The sequence below is a fragment of the Periophthalmus magnuspinnatus genome, chromosome 16 (assembly GCF_009829125.3).
Source record: "Periophthalmus magnuspinnatus isolate fPerMag1 chromosome 16, fPerMag1.2.pri, whole genome shotgun sequence".
Lineage (NCBI taxonomy): Eukaryota > Metazoa > Chordata > Actinopteri > Gobiiformes > Gobiidae > Periophthalmus > Periophthalmus magnuspinnatus.
The window spans coordinates 32,407,771-32,432,077 of NC_047141.1; the positions used below are offsets into that span (position 1 = coordinate 32,407,771).

The following is a 24,307-nucleotide window of genomic DNA, read 5'->3' on the forward strand; positions in this document are numbered from 1 at the left end:
ACAGTTAAAACAAACTCATAACTCTTTTGTTTCTAAATATTTTACTTTTATTTTTCCAGAGCATTTAGAACGACTCTTCCCACATTAATCTGAGCAAATCCAGCACCGAGGAACGGGCCTCATAAACGCCATTAAAGGAATAATAAGTGTTTGTCAAAGACAGGGGGCAGTATCTCCACAGACCTGACTAGTCCTGATTTCTTCCTGTGGGTTGATCTTAAAGAAAAGGTGTTTGTGAATAAACCTCAGACGATAAACGACTTAAAACAGAATATCCAGGATCAAATAAGAGACATAAGCCGGAAATGATTTAAATGTTCTGTAAAGTGAGTTGGATCGAGCTGTTCAGGGACAAAAGTAAATGGTGGACACTTAAACATTATTAGGCTCAAGCCCCTACAGGGCGTACGGCCTATTGCTTCTGCAACGGTGAGTGCACGGGCGCCCATGCACGGACGCCCATGCACTGCACTCACTGATGAAAATCACTGTACATCATCCAGACAAGTCACGGTTTCCGTGCGGCAAAGCCGCAAAATTCCATCAAAATTTTTGAAATTTTCAAATTTTGCGCACACAAAGTCCGAGTTGGCTCAAATTCATTTCAGTTGTAAAACTTTCTTGCCTAATTCTACTGTTTGTGAAAGAAATAAAATTGGTGCGATAGCGCCCCCTACAGAATATCAAATACATTTGTATGGAGGGCTGAAAATTTTTCGGCGATGCGCGAAAGGCCCTATGTTATCCTAATGGGAAAATGTGCACATTTTCGTACATTTCAAAGTCTCATAAGAACTTAGTGGCTTCATTAAGGAACGTGAAATTAGGTGCAGTGACTCTTCAGGTCGTCCCCATCAAAAAAGTCCAGGGGCCAACTTTGTATTTAGTACGGTGTTGCCATGGCAATGCCTCAAAAACCCATGTTTTTGCATTTTGTGCATCAGTCCTTCCAGTGTGTGTAGACTTTGTACAGCCCAAACCCACAATAATGCAGACAAAACTGGCACTTTAGCGCCTCCAGGAGGGAGAGCCGGGCCGGCCTAGTGCGAAGCACGGCCCGCGAGGGCCGTTCGATGCCGCTTGTTAGGCCCGAGCCCCTACAGGGCGTAGGGCCTATTGCTTCCGCAACGATGAGTGCGAAGCACTCATCGTTGCAGACTGTCTTCACGAAGTTGCGCGCGAAGCGCGCAACTTCGTGGCAGCACCGCGACCTTGCACAGACTCCTGTGTCCTAGCAACCCATGCCGTAGGCATGGGACATACATATTTGTTCTTGCTAGCATGTCAGCGTCAACATTGAGTCAATGGGCGAAGCCCATTGACTCAATGTTGACGCTGACGCAGCGCGAAGCGCTCATGTCCCCAAACACACTCCTGGCATCGAGCCCTATCCAAGCCCCCATGCCGCAGGCATGGGCCATACTTGTTACTGCTAAAATGAATGGAAGTCAATGGGAGGTCAATGGCGGACCCCGACGTCATGGCGAATGACGAGCGCGTTAGCGCTCGTCATTCGCCATTGACCCCACGGTGACGTGGGGAAAGTCGAGAGCTTTCAAAAAACGTATAATATGTCATTCTAATGTTTTCGGATATATTGTTTTTGCTAAAATTATTATTATTTTTATTATTATTATTTTTATTCTTCTTCTGCTCTTTGAGCAGTAATTTGACCCCCTGAACATATTCAAAAACTCACCAAATTTTGCCCATAATTCAGGTCTGGTGAAAAATTTATTTTTTTATGTGGTGCATCATTGGGCATAAAAAAATGGCGCGACAGCGCCCCCTGCAAAAGTCAAATTTTTGACGTCAATGGGAGACGTCAACGTCAACTTTTTCATACTGCCACGAAATTCGGTACATGCATTCTTCAAGAGATGCCAAACAAAAAATATTATTGTGGCCACGCCCTCTGACACACCGGAAGTCAGCCATCTTGGATTGAAAATTCCAAAATGCCGACTCAGCGTTTTCGCTGACGTCGCATTTTCATCAACTCCTCTGAAGTCACTTCACCGGCTGGGCTGAAATTCACTGTACATCATCTAGACAAGTGGGGCATCAAAACTTATCCAATTTATGATGATGCCTATTATGGTTTCCGTGCGGCGAAGCCGCAAAATTCCATCGGAATTTTTGCAATTTTCAAATTTCTAAATTTGCTCCCGTTTGCGCAAGCAAAGTCCGATTTGGCTCAAATTCGAATCAGTTGTAAAACTCTTGGGCCTAATTCTAATGTTTGTGAAAGAAATAAATTTGGCGCAATAGCGCCCCCTACAGAACATCTAATAAATTTGTATGGAAGGCCGAAAATTTAGTTTTCCCAAATGTTACCAAATTTGACACAAAATTCCTTTGGGTCATCCCAATCAATAAAGTCAATCAGACCTATGTCGTATTTTGCACCGTGTTGCCATAGCGATGCGCCAAACTGCCAATGTTATCCTAATGGGAAACCTCCCAATTTTTCCCATTCATGGGAAAAATATTAGTTTCATGGAATAATGTGAAATTTGGCACCATGACTCCTCATGTCATCCTGATCAAAAAAGTCAATCAGACCCTTGTCATATTTTTCACTGGGTTGCCATGGCGATGCGCGAAAGCGCCCATGTTATCCTAATGGGAAAATTTCCAAATTTTTGTACATTTCAAAGTCTTATAACGACTTATTACCGTCAACGACGGACATAAAATTTTGCACAGTGATTCTTCAGGTCGTCCCCGACAAAAAAGTCCAACGGGCCAAGTTTGTATTTTGCACGGTGTTGCCATGGCGATGCCTGCAAAACCCATGTTTTTGCATTTTGTGCATCAGCACTTCAAATGTGTGTTTTGACTTGTTTGGTGACAAGTGCAGCCCAAAGTCCCAATAAAAAAGGGACAAGTGGCGCGTCAGCGCCACCCACAGGGAGTGCGGGGCCGGCCTAGTGCGAAGCACGGCCCGCGAGGGCCGTTCGATGCCGCTTGCGGCTTTAATGGCTTTAATTTTTACTTTCCCTAGTTTAAGTCGTGATAAGTTCAAGTGTAAGTGAACAATTATAACCGTATGCATTGCCCAAAATCTTGGAAGGTACATCTGCCTCCGTCACCGTAGCAACAGGTAAACAAATGTTTTGACTCTGGGATGTCGGGACGAGCTTCATTTAAACCAAAAATGCCTCATATTTGAGACATTTCCAGACAGAACAGGCGTTTCTCAGGTGTTTGATGCTTAGGCTCCGCCCTCACACAGGTTAAAGTGCAGAATCTGTGTCAGTCAAGCTCATCGTTAGAAAGACTTTATTTTCACGATATGACTCAGACAGTTGTGTGTTCTGTCAGTTAAACCTGAATTCTGCTTCATTTAAGTGAAATCGAGACTGTAAATAAAGTTTTAAAATGTTTATTTTGATAAAGACTCAAGTTCAAATCTGGTTTAGTCCTGGTTTAGACCTGGTTTAGTCCTGGTTTAGACCTGGTTTAGACCTGGTTTAGACCTGGTTTAGACCTGGTTTAGACCTGGTTTAGACCTGGTTTAGTCCTGGTTTAGACCTGGTTTAGTTCTGTCTTTTGGGACCTTCTATGTTAAACGCTAACATAGCTCTAGGTCTGTTGACAGATGTTACGGCTCTAGGTCTTAACATCCCTGTTCACCAAATCACTTAATTCAATGATCAGGGATCAGGGAATTACTCACTTAATTTACCATTTTTCCATTTTGGAAAAATGGCAAATCAAGTAAGTAATTCCTTTTGTTACATCACTGCCCCCAACGAGCTGCGACGTGACAACAGGTCAAACCTTATTTAGGACCAAGAAAAAGGAAGTCCCGGTTTAGTCCTGGTCCTTAGTCCCGGTTTAGTCCTGGTTTAGTCCCGGTTTAGTCTTGGTTTAGTCCAATCGTCCCTTCTCTTTCTGTGAGACGTCGTTCAAAAACATCTCCACTTCTTTACAGTTGTAAAGTTTCTGTACAGTTGGAAATACAGCTCTGTGTAGACTTCATGTTTCAACTCATTCTCTCGTCGCAGATTTTCATTTTCCTGGTCCTGATTTAGATTTTTGAGCAGTAACTTCTCCTGTTCTTTCTTAAAGTTCCTCAATCTTGAAACCTCCTTCTTTAAGTCATTATTTCTTTCCTCCATCCATTTTCTCAGCTTCACATTGGCTTTTATGGGGCGAGCCTTTTCGATATCTCGCTGCAGTTCATAAATGTCTCTGTACAAACTGCAGACCTTTTCGCGGTTTTCCTTGTTATATGTAAATACCGGTATCTTTTCCGCAGACTCTCTGAGCATGAGCCGTTGGCGATGAGTGTCTGCCTGTTTCTGCAGCAGCTCCTTGTTTTTCTCTCTCTCAGCTGATAATTCCTGCTCAATTCTCTTCTGAGTATCAGATATGACGACGCTGTTTATAATTCTGCTCTGGGTTTTGTCAATGTCTTGCTGGATTTTGTGATTTAATTTCTTTAGTCGCTCTATATTCCAGAGAGTTTGTTTGTAGTTGAAAGCTCGTACTTTTTCTTCATATTCTTGAGTTATTTTACAGAGATGCTCCTTCCACTCTTCGCTTTTCTTTTTCAGGACGCTGTTCATCATCTCCAAGTCTGCACATTTCTTTTTGCAGATCTCATCTTCAGCCAGTTCCTGAGTCATCATCGATATTTGTTTGTGGAAATGTTCGATATCTTCTAAGGTGCGATCTCCAACTGCATGATCCAAAACCATCACCTCCACAGAGCCGTTCTGTGATTCTTCGTTCTCTTGTGGCACATTTAGATGTTTGTGTTGGACCATGGACCGTTTCTGCTTACGCTGAAGCTTCATTAATCTCGAGATCCCTCTTTTTGCGATGTCATTTCTTTTCATCAGCAACTTTTTCTCAATTTGTGCCGTTTCCAAGTGAGTTCTCATTGAGCTTGTGCCTTTAATCTCCAGAGTCAATGCGTGGATTTGGTTATACAAGCTCAAGGCCTCCGTCTTCAAGTAATTCAGATAATTTGTATCTGTCTGAGAATCGACGATCTTTCTCAGTTTGTCATGAGGTTCCTGTTGTTTCTCGACCAGCCTCTTGTTTTTAATGTTCGTCGTTGCTGTGTCCCCCTTTAACTTCTTACAACCATCAGTCAAGGCTTTCAGGTGGATGATCTCGTTCTCCATATCTTCAATGTCTCGCAGAATGTTATAATTTTGACGTTGAAGTTCCTGTATTTCCGAGCGTTTTGGTCTAAATCCAGACACTGCTGTCATGGTCTCGTCGTGATGTTTCATTATTTTCTCGAGATGTCGCGTTAACTGCTCATTTTCTCTTATTAAGGCGTCTTCCAGCTTTGCCACCGTTCCACTTTTTCTTTTCAAATTCGTCTCTGCAGCCAGTTTCAGGGTCATGCTCGACAGTTTGTCATTTATATGTTTGGCATCGTCTAGAATACGACTCTGTTCAGCTACGAGCTCAAGGTGGCGCTGTTTCCAGTTTTTGAGCTGTTTCGTGGGGTCATTTCTTTTGAGCTGCTCCTTCTCCTCTTTAAGGGCGTTGTTTTCTGCTAACGCCGCTTCCACTGCGAGTTTGGGTAAAATATATTTCTCTCTCTCGCTGCAAGCCTCCATTTTGGCCTCGTGGATCTCTCGTCTCAGAGCGACGTTCTTTTTAAAGACGTCACAAGCGTCGCTTAAGTCGCTCTGTTTCTCCACGACTTGACTGATCAAATGGTTCATTTTCTCGTCTCCCATTTCTAAATGATCCAGTTCAAGTTTTTTGAAAACCCTTTGGAGTTTGTTGATATTTGATAAATTCAAACACTGAATTAAAAGCTGAACTGATTCTGAGTGAACTGTCCTCTAGAATCGTGCTCTCCTCTTCAGTGTCGACTGGGTCTTGGTACATTTTCTTTGATACAAAGCAGCAGTGATGTCATAAAGTTCAGCATGACATCACAAAGAAGCCGACCAATCAGAGAAGGAGAAAATGTCCTGCCCGGTTTCTAGGCAACCGAGAGTTCTGTGATTGGTGGATTTCAGATTCTATGTGATGATGTCATACATGAAACATATAAAAATGAATTATGTTTTAAAATATGAGTTGCTATGGCAACAGTCCAAATTCTGTAATCATTCTGAAACCCAGGGAAAGAAAAAAATCTACAAAAATAGATGAGTAAAAATAAAAATCAATTTATTCTTTGTATTGTAATGATCTGATGTGTTGTGTTCAGCTCAGGGTCCACACCATTTGTTTGTTTTTGTCTTGTTCTTGTTGTTATTGTAACTGTTTCTGTATATGACACTTGGTTGCTATGGCGACAAGTTTATGCAGGTACAATTGTTCCAGAAAGTTTGAATGTTGATTTGTTCACTGGCAAAAAAAACCCCAAAAAACATTACACTTACAAATATTGTTTTACGCTCACAACTATGTAGAGACAGACTCCTGGATCAGCTTTGTTCAGTTCAGTTAATGGGGGCGGGGCTCCGGGCTCAGGGGCGGAGCTCAGGATAAGGGCTCAGGGGCGGGGCTGCGGGCTCAGGGGCGGAGCTCAGGATAAGGGGCTCAGGGGCGGGGCTCCGGGCTCAGGGGCGGGGCTCAGGCAGCGGCTCTGAAACAAGTCACAACTTTGGACAAGTGTATTTTTGTTTGTCCTGTCCTGAATGATGAAGTGAACTCAAACATGTCGTCTCTTCACGTTGTTAAACTCAGTGCAGCTGCTCTGTTCTGTGGAAAAAGTTGGGGAAAAGTCCGCTAGCTAATGCTAACATGTTGTTTCCCGAGAAACTTGTTTACACTTTTGTTGCCCGTTTTATCTACGGAATTTCCCCTGGTGTGAACGTATTAAAAGGTGAATAATGCACATGATAATATCACATAAAGGTGACGTTCTGTCTGAGTTTAGCTGCTTTTCTGTTTATAAACCAGTTTAGCCGTTGCCACAGCGACCCTGGTCCCTCTAGCCCCGCCCCCTGCTGTCGCTGTGCTCACCAATCTTTTTGAGACAAACTCGGCGCAACGAAGGTCTCAGAACTCATGAGAGCGTCATTTTCAGATTTATACATGTAAAATTACAAATTTGTAAGTGTAAAACAAGTGTAACCTTTTTTTAGTTTTTATTTTTTATTTAACATTTCCATCTTGATTTTTGTTTCCAGTCTAAACGAGCTGGACACAGACCAAAAACTGACCAATGGAACCTTCACATCAATTTATCGCCATGGCAACATTAACAACCTCACATAAACAGAAGAACAACAAACCCTGAACTAAACTCAAAACATCAGGTTCATCCAAACAGCGACATGTCCCTCTGTGTGAGCCACTTCTGCGTCCTGTGGTTTTGTGAGGCGCTCAGGAGCCACGAGACACAACGGGAACTTTTAGAGGCGCTCACCTTTAATCTGTTCCACAAAAGCACAAAACTTTATAAACATGCGCCGCTCCCCGTCGGTCCAGCCCACGACACGAGAGACGACAATGGACAAAGTCCACATCTCCCACGTGAACAAACGAAAACAACGGAACAAATGAGTCAATATTCACTTAAATACAAGGAAAATACACCTGAAAAAAATCATAACTCTTTTGTTTCTAAATATTTTTCTTTTATTTTTCCAGAGCATTTAGAACGACTCTTCCCACATTAATCTGAGCAAATCCAGCCCCGAGGAACGAGCCTCATTGTCCAGTGGGACTTTGAGTCACATGGGTCAAATTCGACCCAATACCAGAGACGCCCCGAGAGTAAACGCCATTAAAGGAATAATAAGTGTTTGTCAAAGACAGGGGGCAGTATCTCCACAGACCTGACTAGTCCTGATTTCTTCCTGTGGGTTGATCTTAAATAAAAGGTGTTTGTGAATAAACCTCAGACGATAAACGACTTAATAAACGACTTAAAACGTGACATCGAGGATCAAATAAGAGACAGAAATGATTTAAATGTGACGCAAAGTGAGTTGGATCGAGCTGTTCGGGGACAAAAAAACAAAATGGTGGACACTTTTTAGGTCATTTAGGTCATTTTTACTGTCTCTAGTTTAAGTCGTGATAAGTTCAAGTGTAAGTGAACAATTCTAACCGTAAAATCTGAAGGTTCAGTTTATCTACGACTAAAATTTGGTGCGTTTAACTTAAGAATTATAGGAGCGACTGAAGATTTAAAAGTGTCAGTGACTTTTGTAGTTTGAGATGAACCAGAGGACGGACGTTTCAGCGTTGAGGATGTGACGTTCCTCTTGACGTTTGATCATCACCTCAGGATGGAACACGCGAATTTAAAAGAATACAAAGTGCGATCGACTTCAGAGGAGCGAGATCTGAAAGCCAAATGTTTCAGACCAAACATGTGTTAACACGATTAACAACCAAAAGGAACAAAAGGATCCACACGAAAGGTTTTCCAACACCGAAAGAGTTTTAGCTACGAGACCAAGTGATTTCTAAAAGCTAAAATAATCACACAATACTTTAATTTTCTTTGCAAACACAACCAACTTTTCCTCATATTTAAATCAAGTTTGTAATTTCCAGGTTGAAGTTCAGATTTATTTATTTATACTCACAGGTAGAATGTGTTTGTGTGGAAGGAAACAGAAAACAATAAAAGCAATAAAAGGCCCACAACTAAAAACAGGCCAATAATAAAGTCATTAAGATGCTGATATATCGCGTATAAGTAAATATAGATGATAAATTATAATATTCAAGCTAATTTATGCCACTGACGCAAACCCAAGAGTGGATTTAAACCGTAAAAACTCTTCAAAATCAGCTCAAATCTCCTCATAAAGCCAAAAAATAATCCCAAATTTCCCAGTAATGTGAAGAAAAAGCCCACACGATAAATATTGACCTAAAAAAACCAACAAAGTTCACCATATACGCCATGAAAAAGATGATATATTCAGATTATATGAGGAAAGTGCGACGCTTTAAATGTCAGGTTCAAATATAACTTTACCTTTTTAAAATATTCCAAAAAGCTCATATCACATTTTATCACCGACACTTAGACTTTATATTTCGAATTCTGATGAAAAAACCTGTGTCCGTACGAACTATTTTAACACTATCCATTTTTACAACGTCGCTCTTTTGTTAGACGTTGGATTTTAGAGACACTCTGCCCCTTTTTCCTTTTTCGCTCGCACCTTTTTTCGTTCTCGCTCGCACTTTTCCATCTCTCCTCCATTTGTGCTCTTGTTTTTGTCCCTTATCAACCCCTCGTGTTCGCTGCGACTGCTCCTCTTCGTCACTCTTTTCCGCTCTCTTCCTCTTTTCTGTCGCACTCTCTGTACCCGATACTCTTCTGTTCTTCACACGTTTTCGTCCTCGTTTTCGTCCCGGCTGTTGTTCTGCGTGTTATAGACGTTCACAAACTCTCTTTTAGTTTGAACTTGTGCAAACATGCGCAGAAACGCACGGGATTCTTGGATTATAGATCATAGTTCCGTCTTTTCCCAAACGTTCCGAGTGTTTAAATTGTCTTTAAACTCTGCGAAATACGTCACAATCGAACCGAAACTGCGATTTGAGTCGAGGTTGTAGTTGTCAAATCGCAAAAACTTCAGTTATTCCAAAAAAAATGTCCTTTGCAAACAACAAAACATCTTTTTTTTTTAGTTCACCAGTTCATATTTCAGTTTTCTTTAAAGCTTCCATGCGTAACTTTATTTTCGTGCCTCCCTGCGCTCTTGGGTCTTGTTCTTTCAGGCCAAAACGGCAAAATCGATGGCGTCCAGATCGACCGTTTTGGGTTTTTTCATGGTCGATGCCAGTGCTGATTGTTTAGTTCAGGGATCCCCAACCTTTTCTGCACCACGGACCAGAATAATGTAGGTTTTATTTCCACGGACCGACCTTCTACGTGTGGCAGATAAATATGGGAAAAATAAGTTAAATGCATAAAAATACAACTCGCCACACGCTGAATCAGTGGGACGTCTGCGCTTGTTTCTTCTTTTCTTCTTGTTCACGTTTGTTTCCTTCCAAAAACTCTAAAGTCTTATCTTTTAATCCCGGTGCTTAGTCTCCATGTGCTGAAGCTGTTTTGAAGGTTTCATTGCCTCATTTGCTTTTATACAAACAGCAGCCCACAATATAAATACTGTAATTAAAAGATACGATACATTGACATTTTGATATTTTTGCCTAGTTAACCTCCTGAGACGCGAGCTCCTGCAAGACTTTATTTGCAAAAACTACATTTTTTTCATACATTTTGTGTAAAAAAACAAAATGAGAAACAAATGTGCCTCTAGGAACAATGTGTCTCATTTGTGCTGCTGACAGGAGCAGGAAGACATGTGCCTTTAAATAAAATTTTTTTTAAAATTAAAAAAAAAAATTAAAATACAATAAAAAATATATATATATATATAAATACAAAATAAAATAAAAAGATTAAATAAAAAAATTAAAATGCAATAAAAAATTATAAAAAATAAATAAATGAATAAAAATAAATAAAAAAAAACATAAAAATAAATACATATAAAAAATAAATAAATATTCTAAACTCTTATTCAAAATTGAACATGTTCTTGTTGCTGTTCTTCTAAAAATTTGCACTGTGGCCTAAACAACCCAAAATGTGTTGTCCACAGACTTTGGAGGTTAATATAAAATGTTTGTGTATTTTTCAGAATCAGAATCAGAATCAGAAGACTTTTATTGCCATAGTCTGTGAACACAGTTCACAAACTAGGAACTTACTTCGGTGAAAAAGTGCAACATAAACACACTGAATAAATACAAATACAAATAAGGGCATGCACAAAGTTAAAAAGATATGCTTAAAAAATCAAATGAAATACTTAAAGGGAGAAAATATGTACAATAGCAGCATCAGAACAACAGTGCAAAGTGGCTTATTAAAGTGACCGGTGTTATAAAGTGTCCAGTTTAGTGCAGATATTATAAAGTGTCATGAGACAAACAGCAGAGGGGACAAACTGTTCTTATGGCGAGAGGTTCTGGTCCCAATGGACCGTAGCCTCCTGCCAGAGGGAAGTGGCTCAAATAGTCCATGTCCAGGGTGAGAAGTGTCAGCTGCTCTACGCTATGCTTTACGCAGCAGATCGACCAAAACAGAATATCGACCTGCGTTGGAGATGGAAACCCAATAGCTGATGCACTAAAAAGGTCAAATATCGGATCGTTGTATCTAATCTGGAAGTGAAGTGTGAGAATATGACGGGGGGGGTCCACCTGTCAGATTAAGGATGGTAGCTTTAATGTTCCTGGAGTTGTTTACAGCATGCGCTCTGAACAGAATCTGAAGAGAATCCTCAGAATGTTTACGAAAAGACGAAACTAATCCAAGAATCCGATGCATTTCAGCGCGAAAATGAAGTTTGGGAATCTTAATCTATCACATCTATGGAGATCTGGCCGCTCGAGTGTAGAGATTCTTGATTTTTTTGGTCACGATCCTGATGATAACGCTGGAAAACGCCGCGCTCCGATGGGGGGAATCTCCAAATGTCGGGATGTTGGCGCCGTCAGCGGCTTTAATATGGCGCTGTCGTTCTAATGTAAATGCGTGAGTGGGAGTTAAAGACATAATTCTAGGTGACAGCACTTAGCCAGGCAGCAGCTGACGACTGAGGATGTATACGAGAGAGTGTTTGATTTTGATGCCTTGTCATCTTCGGGCGGGTGGAGCTACACTAAAGTGGAGCAGAAGAGACGGGGCTGAGCAGTTATGAGGGAAAAAACGGATTTTCTTTTGAGACGATTCATTTTTCTTCGCTGAATCCGACTCTTAATATTGAAAAAACGGGCAAAGTTCAAAACCGGGGCAGACCGAGTAATTATATTAAAAGTCTTTTATTACTTTAACGCCGGACGCCAACGCGGTTCGACCAGATGAAGGGTCGCGGTCCGGGCGCGAGGCGAAGCGAGGTTATTTGGATTACTTTGTGCTTTTCAAAGGACTTTACAGAATAAGAGACTTTAAAATCACAATGCGAACAAATACAAACTTAAATAATCAGCCTAGCCTAACATGATGATGAGAGGAATGGAAATAAATAGTTTTTTTAGTTCTGATGTCTTGTTTTTGTTCACAGAAGCGATCCTTGAGTCTCCTTTGGGTGCGTCCGATATCGAAAACCCACAAATTCAATCCGACTCGTGAAAAACGTGGGATTAAAGTTTACAAAACGGCGACGGGTGAATTGTCTTCGAGCTGAGGAGTCCTTGAAATACGGCCCCAGTTTTTACAAGAACCAGACTGAAAAGTGCCGACAGGTTTAAAGAAAGTTTTTTTTTTTGTGTAGGAAGTAGATTTTTCCGAGACCTTGCCCGTTTTCCATTATTTAGCACAGGCCACGTTCTGCTACGATTTGAACTGGAGCGTCCAAGGCCTGTACTGTCGTTTTAAACATATTTTTATGACCCAGTGAAGCGCTCTGCCTCTCCTCTTAATCTCATTTATGTTTTAAATCAGGATTCAGTTCGTAGAGCAGTTTAAAGCTACAGTACGGCACTTTACAGCCAAAAACGCCCATTTTATCAAACTTTAAATAACACATGTCCTGACCGTGGCTTGTTTTTTCTGTAAACGTGACTCTTATTTACCGTTTGGATGTTGTTTTTTTGGCTATAACCTTTGACAGTGTGGCGTAAAACGTATCGAACTCCGTGTAGAATGTCCCAAAGTATGGCTTTAACGCTCCGTCTCCGTGGAATCATGCAGATGACTTACCGCCTCCACGTCTTAGCTACGAGTTTAGCAGGTTTTATAAATAAAAACGACTGGATATTTTGTTTTTGTGCAGAAATTATGTGACTAAAATTAATCACGATGAGTCAAATCACAATTTCTATTAAACACAATTATCCCAGTGCGTTTGATTTGTCCGCCACGTCGACCGCGGCCGGGTGGAGCTTCTGTGAAGTGGAGCGGCGGTGACACACGGCTAACCCCGCCCTCTCCGCTAATGAGGACATTCTTTCGTTTGTCTTTTGGCGGATGTGCCCTTCAAACGCCTTTTACTCTCAGTTTCCCCGAGTTCCTGTCTCTGTCTCCTCCTTCCTGTCGCTCGGGCGTCCAAACTGACCCCCCGCGCCAAACGTATTTATGCTAACAACAACAACAACGGCGTCCTGGCTACCGGCGAATTCAAGATGTTAAATAAATGTCAAGCTGCAAACTGAAAAGAAATTGTGTTTTCGCTGTTGTGTTTTGAAATTTCAGACACTCCTGAAGGTTTGTTCAAGAATAATACACATTTTTTGAGTTTTTTTTTAATTAAAATTGATCTATCTTCATGTAAAATGTCGTTTTAACTTGATCTAAAACAACTTAAACAGGTCTGTTGGTCCGGTTCAAAACTATAGAGTAAGTATCATCACAACAAAATGATAAAATTAAATAGATTATCTGCCGGACCATGCTAACCAATGCTAGTTTATGGCTACAGCTACAGTTTACGCTAGCAAACAGTGGATTTTTATATATTTTTTGTGTCAAAGTGTGTAAATAATGCTGCTGAATCCTTTGTGTGTCAGACTTTTAAATAAAATGAATAAAACAGGAAACAAATGTGTAAATTCAGAGGCGCCTCATATGTCAGATGATAAACATTAGCCAAAATTTAACTTGACAAGAACAAGCTAATGATGAGAATAAACCATTAGAACACGTTTAAAGTCCAAAATCACAAAAAAAAATGACTCTTGTGACCTTTAAACCATGTTCCTCCTCAAAAACAAACCTGAGTAACGCTTTATTATTAGTCTGTTACATCTCCAAAGCTCAAAACGCGACGTTCCACCTTGTGATGTCATCAAGTGGTAGTTTTCAAGTTAACTCCTCCTCCTTTTACCTTTAGTTCAGTCGAGATAAGAGACAACTCCAGGACTGAAATGATCCAAATGATTCTAGAAATGAAGGTGTGTGGAGTTTAAAAACACAGCGGAGCACTTCCTGTATCGCCACATGATGACATCACAAGGTGGAACAGACCATTTTCAGTTTGAGAAAATGTGCGAATGAAACAAAACACAACTCCAGGTCTGTTTGTGACGAAGAAACAATATCATAACAGCTCAGAAAACGGTGTAATACGTCCGCTTTAAGTTTCTAAAAGGTCGCGTTTGCATAATACGTCTCCTTTAAACTCTTTTATTGCTCTTGTGGTTTGCTCGATCTCGGTCAAATCCATATTTGTCTCACGATGCGATTGAAAGCGAACGCTGACACGCACCGAGCCGCGCGTCTGAACCGCAGGAAGCCACGTCCTGAAATAGATCTTACGACGCAGAGGTTTGTGTCGTAACTCCACACAATCCAGTGGCATTTCTACTGTTTTTAAACGAGTCTGTGCTTCTTCATAAGTGAGACTCTGGTTTGAAAAGACGGGGGGACGGGGGGGACGGGGGGACGGTGGTGGGACGGGGGTGGGACGGGGACGGGGGCTGGCGTCCATCTTTGGAGAGTGTAATATTCATTTCCCTGTGGCGCGGCTTGTCTGTCTCATCTGAGCCGAGCTGAAGTGACCTGTGGAGGGTCTTGGCTTATTGCTTTTGAGTGACAGGCAGCAGACTCTACCCCCTCCTCCTCTTCCTCCTCTTCCTCCTCTTCCTCCTCCTCCTTCATCTCCCTTCACCACACGCACACACACGCCGAGTTTCCATGCTTCCGTGGACATACGACCTAAGCGTGCGTGTATATTGTCAGTTTTAAAGTAGAAATAAATAAGAAAATGTCCGTGTCATCCGTAGTAAACATGAGACTTTTAGGTAAAGAAAAATGGAGGAGAGAAGGAGACGTACCTGGGACATTAGCGCTGCTTTTAATCACTTCTGCCGCTCGCTTCGCTTGGCCGTGTTTAGCAGTGGAGGCGCTAATGCGCTAACTACAGATGCGACGTGTCGGAGTTAAAGGGCCACGGCCGCATTTATCGTAAACACACGATTAACTTTGACAAATACTGTGGAATTAATCTGCAGAGGGACATCAGTGTGTGGACGGGGACGAGTGGACGGGGACGGACACGGGGACGAGGGACCCCCCCACTCTAATGTGAATGAAGAGGAGGAAGGTTCAATTTAGGGATCTGAAAACTGTGTGGGCCAGGACGAAACTACTACTACTATTACTATTACTGCTACTATTACTACTACTATTACTACTACTACTACTTGAGCTACTATTTGAACTTCTACCTCTTGAACTACTACTACTTCTACTACTTCAACTACCACTTCAACTAATACTACTATTACTACTTGAACTGATACTACTACTACTATTACAAGAACTACTAAACTACTACTACTACTACAACTACTACGACTTCTACTACTTGAACTACTGCTTGAATTACTACTACTATTACAAATTGAACAACTGCTGCTACTACTACTACTACTACTACTACTAGAACTACTACTACTACTACTAGAACTACTACTACTACTAGAACTACTACTACTACTACTACTACTAGAACTACTACTACTACTACTACTAGAACTACTACTACTACTACTACTAGAACTACTACTACTACTAGAACTACTAGAACTACTACTCCTCCTCATTAGTAGTACTTGTACTCCGTTAAATGTCCGTGTACTTTCTCCTCCTCATTAATAGTACTTGTACTCCGTTAAATGTCCGTGTACTTTCCCCTCCTCATTAGTAGTACTTGTACTTCGTTAAAGGTCCGTGTACTTTCTCCTCGTCTTGACTCGTTCAGCCTCTGGAGCCTCAGAGGAAACACTGAGCCGCAGCAGATAATTATTATAATGAAACGCTTTAATGGAGACTCACCCCGAGATAATGTGGTGTTTGTGTGAACGTCACAACCTCCAGACTCATCACAAACTCCGCCTGTCCGTCTGTCCCACCTTGTGATGTCATCAGGTGGTAGTTTTACAAGTTAACGGCTCTTTTTACCTTTTAGTTCAGTCGAGATAAGCGGTAAATCCAGCACTAAAATGATCCAAATGATTCTATAAATGAAGGTGTGTGGAGTTTAAAAACACAATGGAGCACTTCCTGTATCACCACATGATGACATCACAAGGTGGAACAGCCCAAATCTGCAGGGTTTGTGTGTGAATGAAGCAAAAAAAACACAACTCCAGGTCTGTTTTTGACGCGGAAACGACATTTTAACATCAAAAAATGGCGTAATTCGGGCTTTTTAACCTTTTTTAACTCGTACGCCGTCTTTTTTTTGGTCCCCGTTTTGCGAGTGTACACAGATTTGAGTCCCCGCGACGTAATAAACACCCTCCACACACACACGCACGCTCAACCACAGTCTCCGCTCCGACTCGCCTGCACTTATCCAAATATACAAACACATGACGACACGCAGCCAAACGTCTCCCTCGTTGTGTAATTAGGCTCTTCTTCTGCACTTTTCTACCTCCTCTTCCTCCATCCTTCGTTAGCGTAGCGGGCTTCCTGTCCCACGGCTAATCTCGACTTAATCAGACGCTTCACAGGATTGACGGGGCTCGTACCTCGCGGTTTATTAAATACTCTGGACGATTTAAGGCTCGGCGGTCAGAAGCGTTCGTAATGGAAGACGTCGTAGATGAGTGAGTCGAAGTTACTTAATACACTGAAAACGTGCGCTCGGAATGCTAATTTTGAGGAGCGTGTTTCCCGGACTGTACGTCGCTCTGGAGTATAAGTCGCACCAGCCAAAAAAATGCATAAAAAAACATATATAAGTCACACCGGACTATAAGAACACACATTTTATCTTTAAACGCGAATATAAAATGGAGAAGAACAGGCTGAATATCAGTACAGCACGCTAACGCTAATGCTAATGCTAACGTAACACATTTATATTTATTCAGCTCCATGAAGCACAGACAGAACTGAACACGTGTCTGGTTTGTTAATGTAAGATATTAACAGTTAATCAGATAAATAAAGAATAAAAACGACAAGTTTACTCTGGATCTCACTCCAAATCATCAGACTCGGCAGAATAACTTTTTCTTTTAGGGTCGTTTTTGTTTAGTCTTTAAAATCATGTTAAATGAAGTATCAGAATGTACTGCATTTTTCACACACTTCCTAAAATACAGTAACTTTAGTGTGTGTTTGTGTTCACTGGTGTGTAAACGTTTGTGTGAATGTGTGAGCTGTTTCTTTATATAAAGCGCTAATTCTGCACCTAAAACTAAAGTTCTCTGTGGGACTTTGTCTTGATTTCTGCTTAGGCTTCGCTACTGAAAACAGGATTTTCATATAAAAAAACCTGCTCAGATATTTGATGAACGTCTGGAGCGTAGAACTCGTTAGATTACAACAAAAATCAGCATTTTAATCATAAACATTTGGATGTATTTTAGCTTCCTTTTCTCCACGTTAAACATTAGCTTACAGAACGCTCCGATGTCGTCTAAAACGCAATAATTCACGTCATTTTTATTTACTTTTTTAAATCAGTTATGAATAAACGTACAACAGACGGTTCAACAAGTATAAATCTAACGTAAAGCTTAAAAAAGTGGATTTTAAAAGCTAAATATTGGTTTTCAGCTATAGCATCGAGCTAGCAGTTATCGGAGCCAATCTGGAGCAGCTAGCACGTTAGCTATGTTCATTTACATCTACAGTCTCTCGCTGCGGCTAATGATTTTTTTGGGCAAATTTGTTAATCCAGCAATTTTCTTTTCAATTCATCGAGTCGTCGTTCAGTTTTATTAGTCGTTTTTTTCGCTAACAGCTCTTGAAACGTTTGACCCAGATGACGCTAAATCCGTTCTGTAGCTAAATACCGTTTCCTTGCTCTTTCTTTTTCGCCGTATGTGTGTCAGAGGAGAGAGGAGTGGAGCGTTTCCTCCCCTCTCAGCCCAATAACACGGCGCCGGTCCCGTGGGCTGTTAGCGGCCGGCTCGAGGTTCCTCTGCGGATTCCTCGGTGGATTCCAGGAGGTTGTTTTGTGGTTGTAAATTGGGCTGGTCCTGGGAGAGCCGCTGTTATTCTAGGAAACGCTTTTTTTTTTTCTTTTTTCTAGCGTCTTCTATCTAGCCTTTCGCTTTGATACTGTTTGTGATCCTGTTTTGAGTCGTCCGAACGCACAAACACGAAACGCCTCGACTCTTATCTGTTCCGTTAGCGCTTCACTTCGTATTAGTTTGAAGTTTGACGTGATTCAGCACAAACCAGAGGAACTAGTTCTGTGGGTAATTGTTTCTTTAAAAAAAAAACGCAGTAACGCTGAAGTGCACCTTTAGCTTTCACCGTGAAAACTGAGAGTGTTCAGGCTCCAGGCGTCTGCACCTGAACACGATGTTTATTAAAGACACGGTGATATAGTGAGATTAAACCGCTTCAATAATAATAAAAATAATAATAAAAATAACATCAGCACACAGATACAGGGCTGAATAAACTTGGTTAATTACTTTTACCCAGATATACAATACATACTCTACACACTTAATGAACTCGACACTACGCACTTATTAAACTCTATACTACACACATATTAAACTATATTACACTCATTAAACTATACTACACACTTAAATTCGACACTACACACTTAATAAACTCTATACTACACACTTAATAAACTCGACACTACACACTTATTAAACTCGACACTACGCACTTATTAAACTCTATTACACTCATTAAACTACTACACACTTAAACTCTATATTACACACATTAAACTCTATAGTATACAGTTAATACTATATACTACATACATAATAAACTGTATACTACACACTTAATAAATGCGACACTACACACTTATTAGACATTCTCCACGCTGTGTTAGAGTTTAAGTTTGATGCTTCTCCTTAATGATAAATACTGTCATTCACAAATTCACATGAAAAAGCCAAACTTATGAGCATTTAGCATTATTAGCATATAGCATTAGCATTATTAGCAACAGATGTACCAAAGCATCTTTTGTTAGTAATGCTAATGCTAATACTAAGGCATTAATAAGTATTAGTAGTTTTGGCGTTCCCATATAGTACTTTTTTTTTTTTTTTTTTTACTAGTTTTGTTATTTAAGTATCGATTAGTTTCTGATTTTTGACACTGACAAAAGACGATGTGGAAACTTAGATTCTAAATCACAGTCTATTGCCAAAAAAGTATTTCATTTTTGCATCGTGTCGTCGGCATCAAGTATCGACACAGACGGGGGTAAAATTACACACTTAGTACTAATGTGTGTGTCCTCAGAGTTGTGTGTTTGTCAGACTTGTGTGTCCTCAGAGTTGTGCGTTCCTCAGAGTTGTGCGTCCTCAGAGTTGTGCGTTCCTCAGAGTTGTGCGTCCTCAGAGGTGTGCGTCCTCAGAGGTGTGCGTCCTCAGAGGTGTGCGTCCTCAGAGTTGTGTGCGTCCTCAGAGTTGTGTGCGTTCCTCAGAGTTGTGTGCGTTCCTCAGAGTTGTGTGCGTTCCTCAGAGTTGTGTGCGTTCCTCAGAGTTGTGTGCGTTCCTCAGAGTTGTGTGCGTTCCTCAGAGTTGTGTGCGTTCCTCAGAGTTGTGTGCGTTCCTCAGAGTTGTGTGCGTTCCTCAGAGTTGTGTGCGTTCCTCAGAGTTGTGTGTTTGTCAAAGTTGTGCGTCCTCAGTGTTGTGCGTCCTCAGTGTTGTGTGCGTCCTCAGAGTTGTGTGCGTCCTCAGAGTTGTGTGCGTCCTCAGAGTTGTGTGCGTCCTCAGAGTTGTGTGCGTCCTCAGAGTTGTGTGCGTCCTCAGAGTTGTGTGCGTCCTCAGAGTTGTGTGCGTCCTCAGAGTTGTGTGCGTCCTCAGAGTTGTGTGCGTCCTCAGAGTTGTGTGCGTCCTCAGAGTTGTGTGCGTCCTCAGAGTTGTGTGCGTCCTCAGAGTTGTGTGCGTCCTCAGAGTTGTGTGCGTCCTCAGAGTTGTGTGCGTCCTCAGAGTTGTGTGCGTCCTCAGAGTTGTGTGCGTTCCTCAGAGTTGTGTGCGTTCCTCAGAGTTGTGTGCGTTCCTCAGAGTTGTGTGCGTTCCTCAGAGTTGTGTGCGTCCTCAGAGTTGTGTGCCCTCAGAGTTTTGTGCGTCCTCAGAGTTGTGTGTCCTCAGAGTTGTGTGCGTTCCTCAGAGTTGTGTGCGTTCCTCAGAGTTGTGCGTTCTCAGAGTTGTGTCCTCCAGGTGCTGCGTCTGAATCACTAATGCAGCTCATTCACACGAGTAAACACATCTCAGCCCTGGATTACACACTCTTCAGTTTATGGGCACTTTGTGTGGAAAACAGTCAGGAGCTACACAACCGCACACACTGACACAACCGCACACACTGACACGACCGCACACACTGACACAACAGACCCCAAAACACTGTATTTATTTAGACTGTTAGCAGCTCTACAAGAATGTGTCTGCTGTGCCAATGACAGACTGCAGCCGCACAGGATCAAGATTTATGACCTCGTGTGCTCAGAGACACATACACACACACATACACACACACATACACATCCCCCCCTACACACACACATATACACACACTTATACACACACAGACACACCCACCCCTACACACACACATATACACACACTTATACAGACACAGACATGGACACATATACACATGTGCTCAGAGACGCACACGCACACTTATACATGCACACACACACCCCTACACACACACATATACACACACTTATACACACACAGACACAGACATGGACACATATACACATGTGCTCAGAGACGCACACACACACCCCTATACACACACACACACGCCTACACACCCCCACACACCCCTACACACACACACACACCCCTACACACACTTATACACACACAGACAGACATGGACACATATACACATGTGCTCAGAGACGCACACGCTTATACACACACACACCCCGACATGCACACATATACACACACACTTATACAAACACATGCACAAACACAGACGCATGCACATAGACATGAACACACACACACAAGCACGCACATAACAAACACATACGCGCACACACATACACACACATAGATGCACATACACACATTCGCGCACACTCAGACGCACGCACACGAACACACGCACACACACAGACATGCACTCACACACATTTTACACATGCAGGCACAAGCACATACACTTGCATATACACACACGCGCACACACCGACACACCCCTGCGCACAAACACACACACACACAGGGATTTCCGTGCTTTTTGGGGACATCACATTGACTTCCATTCACTTCCTGGAGTCCGATCCTAAACTTAAACTTAACTTAAACTCTAAACTTCACTTCATGTTGACGCTCATGTGACTTTAAAATCATGTGGTGAATCGAACAACAAAAGATTTACATCCGACCTGATTTCAGTCCCCATAAAGCAGGAAGGTCCCCAGATGCCTTTGTGTGTGTGTATGTGTTATTTATCACACTGTGGGGACTAGACTCGACACACACACACACACACACACTCTTGGACGCCGCTGCTGGCCTACTTCACTTCTCTAATGCGTTCCAGTGTTGTAGCGGACATAACCTCTCCGTCCTCATTTATCACCACAGACTTGGCTCTTAAACTCTCGCTCTGCTCGTCTTTATACGTGTCCTGCGCCGGACGACAGCAAAGGGCCAATATGGAGGATTTTTCAGCGGCACGACGCCCCGTGTCGGTCCTGCAGAAACAAACATTTGCCCGTGTCATTAAGCAGTCTGTAGGTCGTCGTAAAATTTAACGCCTCACGCCAACACAGAGACGGGTGATTTTACAACGTCAGAGTTTGAACATCAATAATGAAAAAATAGGACTTAAAATAGCATCTTTATAGGAAACATTTGGACCAACTATTATGTTGTGTTAAAATTATTTTGTAATAAAAAATAAATTTAAAGTAAAACAATAAATATGAAATAAAAAATGCCATAAATACATAAAAATAATAAAATAAATGCATAAAAATAAAATAAATAAAAACAATAAATATATACATAAAAATGAGTAAATATGAATTAAAACAATAAATATGAAATACATATTAAATAAATAAAATAAATACATAAAAGTAATAAAATAATGCATCAAAATAAAATAACTATAAATATACATAAAAATAAATAAATATAATATTTAATATGTATTGTATACATATGAAATGTTAAATACATATAAAATATTAAATACATATAAAATAAATAATAAAATAAATTAATACAAAAAAATACATTGAAAATAATAAAATAAATAAATACATACAAAATAAATACATAAAAAAAATATATAAAATATTGCAGAGTATTTGGAGGGAATTGAAAAAAGTTACATCAAGCATCTGGTGCTCGTGGTGTTTTCCATATCAGAGTGATTCTCCATTAGAGATGCACGATCGGGGCTGATACTAAAAACCAATATCAGCTTCCAAATGTTGGTTCATCCAATATCCTGGTTGGACACATGAAGTGAACTAATAAGACAAGACTATTTACAGGTCGTAGTTCGCTCTGAAAGTCTCATAATGTTTGAGTTTTATTTATACAAACCTGTTCTGCAGTTGAGACGCAAGAAACAGCCACGTAACAGATGAATCGGTTTTCTCTTTTATTTTTGTTTGAAGGAGATTAATGGTAGAGTTTTCTGCGCTGGTATCGGCTGATATTGAGAATCGGGATCGGTATCAGAACAGAAAAGGCTGTAACTCCAGTGTCCTCCGTCACAGATTGTCTCCGTGTCGTATCGTCCCTCGTCCCTCGTCCAGACCTCGCACTGATCCGTTCCTCTGTTTCTGTTTGTCTTGCAGGAGCCTCGGGGCAGAAGGTGAAGGTGGAGCCGGAGGTTCTGTCTTACCCGGGACAGACGGTCAACCTGCGATGTGCTTTTACCGACGCCACTGGGGTCCAGCTCACCATGGTAACCAAACTACTCACCTGCACCGTGTCACTTTTTATTTGATTCCAGATGGAGATGTTATTGCTTTGAATAAAACTCGCTAAAATAATAAACTTTGTGGGAGCGCGGTTGCCTCTCCACAGCTCTGATCTGTCGCTTGACCTCCTTCTTGTGCGTAAACTTGTTGCCATACTGTGGAACATTCCTGTCAATGCAGTAACATCTCCATGGCGACGAGCAGCCCCCCGACAGAAACGCCGTGTTTAACTGTGAGTGACATACATCGCTGGGAGGTAATTGCAAACAAATTATAGTCCTCCATTATATTTGGGAACATTTAATTATGACGACGCCGGGCGCATTGTGCAGCGTTTTGCTTCTGCTGTGACAGTGTGCGTGTTCTGTGCGTGTTCTGTGCGTGTTCTGTGCGTGTTCTGCTCGTGCTGGTCCCAACGCTACAGAAAGACAGGTCAGCATCTGGGAGGGCATCAGGCGTAAAACTTGTGTTACTGATTGATATGTTCATTTCTTGGGCGTGCGACGTGTGAAACGGACGAACGGTCTGTTAAAGGTGACATATCCATTTTTATGTGGCGAAGTAAAAAGGTTGTTTATATAAATGGACACGGCTAACCCGCTAACCTGCTAGCGTCGCGATACAAACTGGCTCCAGTTCAGTTTCTATTGATAAACTGTGTCCTCTCTCTGTCTCTGCTGCTTCAGACTCATTTTGGTCTTAAATGTTCAAATTAAACCTCGACATGATCCTGAGGTTTATATTTCACTATTGTGTCTGTGAAGAGAGACAGACAGAGAGAGAGACAGAGAGACAGAGAGAGAGACAGACAGAGAGAGAGAGAGAGACAGACAGAGAGAGAGAGACAGAGAGAGAGAGAGACAGAGAGAGACAAACGGAGAGAGAGGGAGAGGCAGACAGAGAGAGAGAGACAGAGAGAGAGAGACAGACAGAGAGAGAGACAGAGAGAGAGAGAGACAGAGAGACAGACAGAGAGAGAGACAGACAGAGAGAGAGACAGACAGACAGAGAGAGAGACAGACAGACAGAGAGAGAGACAGACAGAGAGAGAGACAGACGGAGAGAGAGACAGACGGAGAGAGAGAGACGGAGAGAGAGAGAGACAGGAACAGAGAGACAGAGAGAGAGACAGACAGAGAGAGAGAGAGAGACAGAGAGAGACAGAGAGAGAGAGACAGACAAAAAAGCGCAAGACAGAAGGAGAGACAGAGAGAGAGGGAGATGCAGACGCAGAGAGAGACAGACAAAGAGCGAGACGGGGAGAGACACAGACCGAGGGAGAGATAGAAAGAGAAAGAAAGAGAGAGACAGAGAGAGCGACAGAAGGAGAGACACACAGAGAGAGAGAAACTATTGAGAAAAAACTATAGAGAAACTATCTGTAAATCAAGATCTGAACATTAATAACAGACAAATCAGGTTCTTCTTTCCCCGAGGTCGCTCCTGTTAGCGTTAGCAACAGGTTTGATTGACAG

The 24,307-nt window shown here is 41.7% G+C and overlaps 1 protein-coding gene across 2 annotated transcripts in view; it reads left to right on the plus strand.

Moving 5' to 3' along the window:
• si:ch73-22o12.1 (nectin-2) overlaps positions 1–24,307 on the plus strand; it is a 296,208-nt gene that overhangs the window by 97,961 nt on the left and 173,940 nt on the right. For both annotated transcript variants that reach the window (XM_033981674.2, XM_055227683.1), the window contains exon 2: positions 22,707–22,816. In XM_033981674.2, coding sequence (XP_033837565.1) covers positions 22,707–22,816 — 110 coding nt within the window. The remainder of the gene's footprint in view (positions 1–22,706; positions 22,817–24,307) is intronic.